The sequence below is a fragment of the Sinocyclocheilus anshuiensis genome, unplaced genomic scaffold (assembly GCF_001515605.1).
Source record: "Sinocyclocheilus anshuiensis isolate Anshui unplaced genomic scaffold, SAMN03320099.WGS_v1.1 scaffold426, whole genome shotgun sequence".
NCBI lineage: Eukaryota > Metazoa > Chordata > Actinopteri > Cypriniformes > Cyprinidae > Sinocyclocheilus > Sinocyclocheilus anshuiensis.
The window spans coordinates 664,539-675,271 of NW_015542362.1; the positions used below are offsets into that span (position 1 = coordinate 664,539).

Here is a 10,733-nt window from a genome sequence, read left to right on the forward strand (position 1 = left end):
GAGAGAGAGAGAGAGAGAGAGAGAGAGAGAGAGAACCAGCAGTTCTTTCTTCAAGTACTCTATAGATCATTCCCATAATAGAAATAAAAATATAGAATCAGAATCAGAATTATACTGTGAACCTATACAGTGAAAATTATATAGAATCATGCTCTAACTTATTGATTCCCAAAGATCAATGACCCTAAATCCAATATCATAATGAATAGTATGTCAGTTCACTGAGACCAAGCCTTTACACTCCCATTTGTAAAACTATGATTTATAGCTGCTACATAGGACTGTGGTAAAGCTTATGCACATTTTTAGTGGAAATGTCAGTTTTACAAAATAACTGGAAATTAAGGTTCTGTGTGAACCGACAGCTCATGCATGATGACATTATCTCCAAAGTTCTTTGCGGTCTTTTAAAACTAAGAGGTCACTTCATTATGGAGGCTCAACAGCACAAGTTCCCTTTAGCACATGTATAAGGCTCCAGCTCAGTCCTGTCCCACATCTTTATCAGTGGTTTTGCCATGGTTTGGTCTATTGTTTAGTGCAAGCTGCATTGCCCAGATGCTCAAAGGCCTCATATAAGCGAGAGAGCGGTAAATGCCTTTCTCACAGTATGCTTCAGGAGTCTGGAAGGCCATTCCCATTCGCTCCCATACAGCGCGGTAACAGCCTTCAGCAGTGTGCATTCCCTCTTCTATCATGCCCTGGGAAAAAAGACAGCGGGTTGTATTAGGAGTTAATTAACAGATTGACTTAATCTGGAACCTAGTGATATGATCTGAGGTTTGATTACCTCATGTATCATTGTAGCTGCTAATCCGTACACTACTCCCACCCACACCTCATCTGACTGGACACTGGAACGATCAGGCACACCCTCTGGCCTCATCCCATTCACCGCACCCATCTGCCCGTCTGAAAAGCTCATAACATTGAGGTCAAACACTGACTTCAGCGCACTACAGATTTTCTCCTTGGGAAAAGCCTGCATAGAGAAATGGGTGTAGAAAATTCATGTTAGTTCCCATCCACAGTCTACTCTTCCTATAGAACACTGACCCCTACTGGAGTCTAAGTGACCCATGCAAAATTAATGTAACAGCATTTTATTTATTTATTTGTTAATTTTTAATTTTACTTTGTAAAACTTTACAATGAGGTTGAATTATTTGCTGTTAGGTATCATGAACTAACAATGAACAATACTTCTATTGCAATTCATATGAATTCATATCAATATAAATTTGTAAACAAAATTTAATTTGTAGAAATTAACACTGGTTTTTTTTGTTGTTGCTTTTTTTAAAGAAACTGATCATTTATAAACATTTATAATTTTTCAAAAGTCTGTTGTTCTTCAAACTATCTGCTCATCAAATAATCCTGAAAAAGAACTCTCTCTTCATCACACTTCATTAAGCAGCACCAAATCAGCATATTAGAATAATTTCTGAAGAACCATGTGACACTGAAGTAATGGTTGCTAAAGATTCAGCTTTGCCATAAAAGGAATGTTGCATTAAAAAAAAAAGTATATAAAAAATTATATATATATATACACACCTTAAATGTAATAATATTTCACATTATTACAATTTTTTAAAATTTTTATTAAAATAAATACAGCCTTAGCGAGCATAAGGTAACATCTTACCCACCCCAGTAGTGTAAATGGTTATTTTATGACACCTAATGTATTAATGTTAAGGCACTGAACCATATTGTAAAGTGTTACCAATATTTCTTATGTTAATGAAGCCATTCAAAATTATTTTTAAATGAACATTAAGTGGTACAAACACAACCAAATGTTGATCATATTAAAACATGCTTGTAAAATGTTTTTCAGACTACCTGGTAGTCATCGTACCCAAGTCCAGATGCCCTGAGAAACCAATGGCCTGCACACTGGTCTGACATTACACTATTAGACATGCTCTGTCCACTGCTGTCATAGTTGTAGTATTTGCCTAACAGAGAAGGAGAAAGACACTTCACATGGGGAAAATGAATGCATTAAACTGAATGTGGTTGCTGGAAGACCACTTTTGTTTTAAATAGGCACCGTGTATGCTTACACTTACCATTCCACAGGAGTTTGTCAAAGGCTGCTCTTCCTCTCTCCAAAATATCTCTGTAGCGTTGATAAACAGACTCGCAATTCAGCACACGTGCCATTTTACACATCATGCACACTGACGCCAGCCACAGACCACCACAGTATGCACTGGAAGACCACACAGGGAAACACAGGGATATTGTTACTCTAGCCATAACAAAACTTATGTCATAATACAGGATTTTAAAATATAATTTTAAAATAAAAAACATAATTTGCATATTCTGAGAAATTTGAAAAAAAAAAAATATATATTTCATTTTCAAATAAAATAAAATAAAAACTTCCTGAGTCCTAACCTGGGTCCTGTCACCTTCCATCCATCATATGTCTGGTCTGCATAGCCAGAATTTTCTATCAGCCCATCACCATCCTTATCAAATTTCAACTCCGTTTCCATAACTGTCTAAATAAGCCAGAACATCAGATATTTGGGTAATGTGTCTTAAAACTTGACAAGTCACTTTACATTTGCATATACAGAGGATATAATTTTACACAAAATCCTAAAATACAATAGAGAAAAACTCACCTGGCATATGGGCCACATATCCTTCAGATACTGCTCATCCTGGGTCAGGTAATAGTCTCGGTACACCTGCAGCACAAACTTCAAGTTCAGATCCTTCCAGTCAGCTGTATCGTGGATCATGTATGCATTGGCACGAACCCATGGCTCATCATCTGTTTGAAATCAAAGAGTAGGTTTTATTGACATTAATAAAATGAGATGAATCATTTTGAAAAAACAAAGAGATACGGTAGCTACAATTAGACCACTCAAATGTGTTTCTAATAATTTAACATTAATGCATTATGCAAGAAAAAAATTATTATGGGGTTCATGATGACGACAATCTCTATTTTAGGTGAACTCTCTTTCTCTCTTTGACAAATGTGACGTGTGACTTCATGGTATCCTATTATGCACAACTCACCAGGGTCTCCAATGTCGTGAGGTACAACACCCCGGGTCTTGACTGGTGAGTATCGGCCATTCATTAGATTTAACCTCTCTGTAGGATCGTGTTGAACGACACTACCAGCTGAATATGAAAGAGAGAGGGGAAAAAAGTATAATTAAACAAAGAGAGAATGCAAAACAGTATGAGAAAAAAATCTGCAAATGAATTTAAAACACAAAATATTAAAAATAAATAATTAATAATGAATTCAAATACATTCAATGTTCAAATGTGAGCCTAGCTTACCAATATCATACTGCACACTCAGAGCCAGCTTGGGCCAGAGCATGATGAGAGCGAATGAAGCATAGAAGTGCACATCATATGTGTTATACATCCTGTACTCCTGACCTGGAGCGAGAGACAAAGAATTTATTTATCACCTTGATTTAAACTTTAATGAACGTTTAGTGTATAATGAACTAAGATCTAAAGTGTAATTCTAAATTTAATCTAAAACTATTCAAATTCATTTTCAGTATTTGAAATAAAGCTGAAATTAAATAAAATATACATTTTAGATGAAAAATTTTAAATGAAAAAGATATATATATAAAATGTTACCTTGGCAACTAACAAAAATAAACTACTTTTAGTTGAAGTACTAAAATTACTAAAAGTGGAAAAAATAAATAAATAAATAAAATCAAGCTATATAGAAATATAAAAAAACGAATACAAATGACAAAATTACTAAAACACAAATTAAAACTGAAAATAAAAAATAAAAGCTCATTCAAAATGAATACTATAATAGTATATAAATAATACTAAAATAACACTGATTACAATTCAGTAGCAACAGATTTCCTCTCAGCAATGCTGGTTATATTTTTTACCATGGTTTTTTGTACATGGCATACATAATTATATACACAAATCAAATGTTATAAACCTGTTCTAAATAAATATTGAGTTTAGTTTGCATGTTAAGTTCATGTTGAATGTTACAGCCCTACTCTCTTACCCTCTAGGTAAGCGAAACGGCCGTAATCCTTGACAACTTCAGGCTGGGCTGGAAGCCCCCCATCCTCAGGACGAAGCCCACCGCTGATGTCAGCGTCCTCTGGAAGCTCCACCCACACGGTTCCACCATCCACAACAAAGTACAGCTCATTAAACAGAGCGGACTTATACCAAGCCGGAAGAGACCTAGAACAACACTGTGTTTAAGTCTACCGGTGGTGAAACATACACAGAATGGATGTCGAAATACATTAAGTGAACATTTATTTCACACAATATTTAGTAATATTTAAAAAAAAAACAGAAAATGTGGTTTGCCCAATGACGGGGCTGTCAGTATATTTTTTAAAACTGACACAACAAAGAATTTTGCCAAGCTAGCAAAGGATATCGCCAATCCTTCTAATCTCAAAACGGCCAAATACCAACAGATTAATCAACCGCGCAACTGAAAAGAATAGATGCCTTATGTTGAAACAATAGGTGGACACCTGGAATTAGTATGTCGCATGTGACTCGGGCAACACTACTCAAAGCATACACAATTCATTCTGTATTTAGTGCACTCAACAGTATGAAGGGGATTGTGGAAACAAAATTAGTAATACGTGCAAAATGGCATATAAAGGCTACTGTTGTCTATGCACATAATGGATAAATCCATTACTCTCCTGTTCGTTTAAATAAGTAGTCGAATGTATTTGCAGGAAGGACGACTGCTTGCTTACACACAGTCTTTCAGATGAACGATAGTCACACAAATGGGCAGCAGACAACTTGATTAACCGATAGGACAGGCTGACATGCCCTCAAGCTTGATATTTTTCATGGGAAAAAGACATTTCTTTTTACCCATCCTGTAGAATCGGCCTCTGCCACTCATCAATGCTCTCCTCCCATTTACTGTAGTGTGTGAGTGCGTAGTGAGACAGAGACGGGGCAGCATCTCCTTTGGTGCCATAATAATGTGTGTATCTCCTGAAACAAACACCACACAAATAATGTTATTATTTCATAGCATCAATGGGTATTATTTCATCATTTCAAATGCAATTATATAGTCTATAAACAAAATGAAGCATATTTCTAAGACCATTAAGATCTTCATATAACAATTAAGCACATTTCCCCCAATTCCCATTAATGTAATGCAATAAAGTCTCATTCTCATTAATGTAATGCAAACTAAAACAATGACATTTTTTCATTTGTAGCATTTATGCATCATTGTCTCCTGGATTCTCTGAGATTAAACAAACTAGCATTGCTGCTCTAATATGAATGTGTAAGGAGTACAAACTGAACTGTATGACTGTTGACTCAAACCCTTCCTTTCATGCAGCTTGTAAATATAACTTATTTTTATACACAGCCACACCACTTCCCTTAAAAATTCTCATGAAATTGCATTAAAGCACTGTCTCCTATTGAAACAGGAAGTATGGCAAGACATATCAAATTGTGTGTCTCTTTTAAGCCCTTTCATATTTTTCTCAGGTAAGAGAACAACTGTAAATCAATAATGCACATATATGTCATTTTTGTAAACATTTGAGTCTATAAAGGAACAAACTATCATTCAAAAACTTGGAGTTGATCAATTTTGTTCATATTTTTGGAAGAAGTCACTTAAGCTGCATTTGAAATGGTAAGAATGTAAAATATTATTACAATTTTTAAAAATGTATGTTTTAATATATTTTAAAATGTAATTAATTCCTGTGATGGCAAAGCTGAATTACTCCAGTCATTAGTGTCACATGATCTTTCACAAATCATTCTAATATGGTGTTCATGAAAAATATTACTATCAATCTTGAAAACAGTTGTACTGCTTAATGTTTGTATAGAAACAGATATTTATTCCAAGATTCTTTGACGAGTAGAAAGTTCTAAAGAACAGCATTTACCAGAAATAGAATTTAATGCATCCTTGATGAATAAAAGTATTAATTTCTTTTTAAAAAAGCATCTTACTGATCCTAAGCTTTTGAACGGTAGTGCATATAGATTAAAAGACACAAAAATGTTTTTAATCACTTCGTAGGGTTTTCTGTTTTACACACATACCTAAGAAAACATACTAGGGTAACCTGACCCATAATGTGTACAAAGAGATTAGAGAGCAAGACATAGAGCATATTATGTGTCACTATACATTGGAGATGTCAAAAAAACAACATTGATGATACATTTTTTTTCAATCATTAAAATATTTATGCATCATGGTCTTACTCATCTGGATTCACTGAACTGAAACAAATTTTCCCTCCATAACTTATGCTGTTCACATTCAAAATGTACAATTGTTCACTTTTCTGAAAACAGGCCAAAAATATTGATGACTCATTGTGTTTCTCTACACAGATTTTTGTCCAATCAAATGCTCTCTAGAGTGAGAATGTCCCTCCCACTAACAACCAACCAGCAAGTAACAAATCATTAATCATGACTGTGATGTATTTATCATTTGCATGAAAGGAAGGGATTTATCATTTGACCTATTCTGCATATACACATACCTTTCATATATTCTCTCTCTGGAGCCAAATGTGATTTTTGGCATATCCCAGGCCAAACTGAACTCCACACTGTTGTGACTGTTAGCAGGCACCGAGCAGCTCACAGCCAGGGCTGCCGCCACTTCCTCCCCTTTCTGTGTGGGTGGGCTGGAGTCCTTAGGTGAGTCGAGCCGTCCATCAGTCATGAGGTCACTCCACAGAGCACTACAGGTTCCCTTTGGGCTAAACGCCGTCTGGTGACTGATCTCTTGGCCAGACTAAAATAAAGTGAAACTTTAAATAAAGAGAGGAACAACAACAGCTCTGCCTCAAAACCTAGTGAGCTGCCTACCTAGACAGATTTTAAGGGATAATTCACTCGAAAAAATATAAATTCTGTCATCACTATTTCACTCTTACGTCATTCCAAACCTGTACGACATTCTTTCTTCAGTGGAACATAAGAGAAGATTATCTGAAGAATGTTTTAACCATTTTTGTCCATAAAATGAAAGTCAGTGGGGTCCAAAACAACACTGAATTCCATCAACATATCTTTATCAACAGTTTAAGTTGTCTTTAAAGTCTTGTTTCTCGATAAAACATTTAAAGAGCACTCATATGGTTTACATGGTATTAGCAGTATCTTTGCATAGTTTATTGTTGTGAACCACAGCAATCAGTCACCCACAAAGCACTTATTTGCACAGAGAAACAGGAGCTCACACAGTATAGCGGTGTGATGGTGAAACCTGTTTAGCAGAGTGGTTTTGTCTGTGCACTGTGAGTTGTTTTCATGCATTTACTACAGGCAAAACCTGCTGCTTCTAGATTTACACTGGCGCATTACCTTTTCTCTTGCAGCTATACACAGAGTGTAAGGGTTGACAGGCATCTGGTGATGTAGTAACACCCCAGACACAGATTCTCCATCTTTTTCCAGGTGAAATGGCTCATTCCAGTGGCCCCCACTCTTATCGTCTTTATGGCCAGACCCATTAACCATCGTGAACATGATGGAAACATCAAGTGCGTAGTCATTCTTATTCTCAATGTCCCACACAAACACAGCCACAGGAAGACTGGAGTCCTGAAAATGAGAAAAAGATTTTAGAAACTGCAATATTGATATAAGTACAGTAATATTCTGAATTATAATCATTTAAAATAACTGTTTTAATATATTTTAAAATGTAATTTATCCATGTGATGGCAAAGTCGAATAATCAGCAGGCATTACAGCAGCAAACTTTACAAGTAGCACTTTTATCAGTGTTGAACAGTTACTGTATGCTGCCATTTTTGTGTAAAGGAAAGTGTATAATATATAATATAAATGAATTATAAATAAAAGCAACAATCAAACATTCTAAACAGCTTGTCACCTTGTAGTCGTGAGGGATGACAGGTGACACCTGCCTGCAGGTGAGAGTGACATTCTGGCCAGGCAGGTGGTAGACGGTCCAGGCTCGTGGGTACAGAGCATGGTAAAAGGCGTATTCACCACAATAACCCCAGTTCCAACCCTGAAGAGTCGGGGGTCGCTCCATAGACAACACCTGCTGGTATACTGTCTGATCACACCTGCGCAGACACACTGTAAACTAGGAGATAGAGGGGGTTAAAATAGACAAACTAGGTGAAAGGTAGATTTGAACACCTGCATATACTGTATAATAACACACACTTGCCCAGAACTGTGAAACACATACCAACAGTCACTAATTTCTAAATACTAAACACTAAACACTACAGTTCAAATGTTTGGGGTTGGTAAGAATTTTTTTTAATGGTTTTGAAAGAAGTCTCACCAAGGCTGCAATTTTCAGCAGCATTTACTCCAGTCTTCAGTGTCACATGATCCTTCAGAAATCATTCTAATATGCTGATTTGGTACTCAAAACCATTATTATCAATGTTGAAAACAGTTGAATAGAAAGTTCAAAAGAACAGCATTTATTTGAAATAGAAATCTTTTGCAACATAATGAATGTGATTGCTGTCACTTTTGACCAACTTAACGTGACCTTGCTGAATAATTTATTTTAAAAAACAAATCTTACTGACCCCAAATTTTTGAACAGTGGTATTTTACTGGATCACACTAGTTCTTTACCTGGTTAGCAATAACGGTTTTGTAGTGGTACATTCCAGGATTTAGTTGCCACCGGCAGAAATCTCCCCTCCATCCACGCGTGATACTGCCTCCGCCAATGCCACCAAGAGGAGCACCTACACAAAACATGTCCTCTGTTACACTGGGTCCTTTTAAAGGGATAGTTCACCCAAAAATGGAAATTCTGTCATTAATTTCTCACCCTTGTGTCGTTCCAAATACGTAAGACATTCGTTCATCTTCGGAACACAAGATGTTTTTGAAAGTTTTCTGACCCTCAATAGACAGCAATGTAACTGAAATGTTCCCAGGTCCAGAAAGGTAGTGAGGACATCGTTAAAATAGTCCATGTGACATCAGTGGTTCAACCGCAATTTTACGAAGCTATGAGAATAGATTTAGACTAGAATAGACTTTTTGTGTGCAAAGTAAATAAAAATAAATGTATTCAACAATTCGTCTCCTCCAAGTCATGTATTCTGCCATTATGGAGAGTACCATGCATCAGTAGCACCACGCGCATGCGTTGTTCAGTGCAGAGGTACTCCCGAAAATGGTGGAAGACGTGATTTGGAGGAGAAGAATTGTTGAATAAAGTTATTATTTTTGTTTTCTTTGTGCACAAAAAGTATTCTCACAGCTTGAACCACTTGCAGGTTGAACCACCGATGTCCTTACTACGTTGCACTGCGGTCTATGCAGGGTCAGAAAGCTCTTGGGATTTCATCAAAAATATCTTAATTTGTTCTCTCAAGATAAACGAAGTAATTAATGAGTAATTAATGCCAGAAATTTGATTTTTGGTTGAACTATCCCTTTAAGAGTTGTTGTTGCTTTGATGTTTCTATTTGTCTTTGCGCTTACCATAAATTTGTCTCAGTGGTAAAGCCCGAAACATATCAATAAAAGGAGCCTTCTTCTCAACCTGGGTCTTTCTGTACCACCATCTCAGATACCTGCTCAGACAAAGCAAGGAAGAATTCACTAAACTGGCCTTTCTCTCTGTCACACACAGGTATAGCCTTGAACTGGTATTGATGAACAGTGAAGGCAACAGAGTTTTGTTCAATATATTGGTCATGCATCTATGTGCAAAAATCACACTTTGACTTCTTAAATTGGTCTTTATAGCTTCACAGCAATGCTAGTTCTAATAATGAACCTCTGTTTCACATACACATACTACATCTCCACTTTAGTCACTCCCAAACCACTCCATCCAACTCATTCTTTTCTGCCTCACTCATTCTCCTGCAATAATGCACACACAGCTGTTTTCAGTCTTGTTGGACTCAGCACAAGAGCGCCTAGAAACAGAGACTGATTCACTCAAACATAAAAGGGCAGATGGCATTATGGGATAGGCTGAAAAAGCACTGAACTGTCTCTGCCCTGGATACAAATCCCTTTTTGTAGTGATCACTGATTTAGTACTGAAGTTTTTCCCCAATCAAAACCTCTTATATTACATATTTATCTAAAAAGTGCAACTTTTATCTCTCCAGACTTGCTAAATTATTTATTTATGCTTGCTAAGTTAATTGGAATTTTTTTCCCCGCTTACATGTTGTTAATGGAATGATCACTTGGCAAGATTATGTTGTATTAAAGGAAAATTAATAAAACAATTATTACAAAAATAATTTATGTTCAGATTAAAAAATTGCAAAGTTCACCTACTATGGAGGGTTTCAATGCATGACTGCATATGACTATCATAGACGCCAGCCACGCCTCTATGCTAGTATGCTAGTGAGTAGGGCTGCACGATTAATCGCATGCGATATTTAACGCACATCTTGTCAGAAAGCCGGTTCTGTAATCAGCGGTAAATCTCCATCACCTGCGGGCTTTCACATTGAGCAGCATTAACTACACAGAGCCGTTGTTCACTGAGGAGCTGCGCTAAACCACGTTCATATTCGCGCGATTTTTTGCGCAGCTCGTCAGTGAACAACGGCTCTGTGTAGTTAATGCTGCTCAATGTGAAAGCACGCAGGTGGAGATTTACCGCTGATTACAGAACCGGCTTTCTGACAAGATGCGCATTAAATATCGCATGCGATTTA

General features: G+C 36.5%; 1 protein-coding gene across 1 annotated transcript in view; it reads right to left on the reverse strand.

Moving 5' to 3' along the window:
- Positions 1–8: 8 nt before the first annotated feature.
- gba2 (glucosidase, beta (bile acid) 2) overlaps positions 9–10,733 on the reverse strand; it is a 13,477-nt gene continuing 2,752 nt past the window's right edge. Inside the window, exons 3-17 of the mRNA XM_016490767.1 lie at positions 9,529–9,620; positions 8,665–8,780; positions 7,934–8,152; positions 7,399–7,638; positions 6,570–6,826; positions 4,900–5,025; positions 4,049–4,233; positions 3,328–3,432; positions 3,055–3,162; positions 2,649–2,800; positions 2,416–2,522; positions 2,082–2,224; positions 1,852–1,967; positions 791–982; positions 9–701 (exon numbers count right to left, since the gene is read on the reverse strand). Coding sequence (XP_016346253.1) covers positions 483–701; positions 791–982; positions 1,852–1,967; positions 2,082–2,224; positions 2,416–2,522; positions 2,649–2,800; positions 3,055–3,162; positions 3,328–3,432; positions 4,049–4,233; positions 4,900–5,025; positions 6,570–6,826; positions 7,399–7,638; positions 7,934–8,152; positions 8,665–8,780; positions 9,529–9,620 — 2,377 coding nt within the window. The 3' untranslated portion in view covers positions 9–482. The remainder of the gene's footprint in view (positions 702–790; positions 983–1,851; positions 1,968–2,081; positions 2,225–2,415; positions 2,523–2,648; positions 2,801–3,054; positions 3,163–3,327; positions 3,433–4,048; positions 4,234–4,899; positions 5,026–6,569; positions 6,827–7,398; positions 7,639–7,933; positions 8,153–8,664; positions 8,781–9,528; positions 9,621–10,733) is intronic.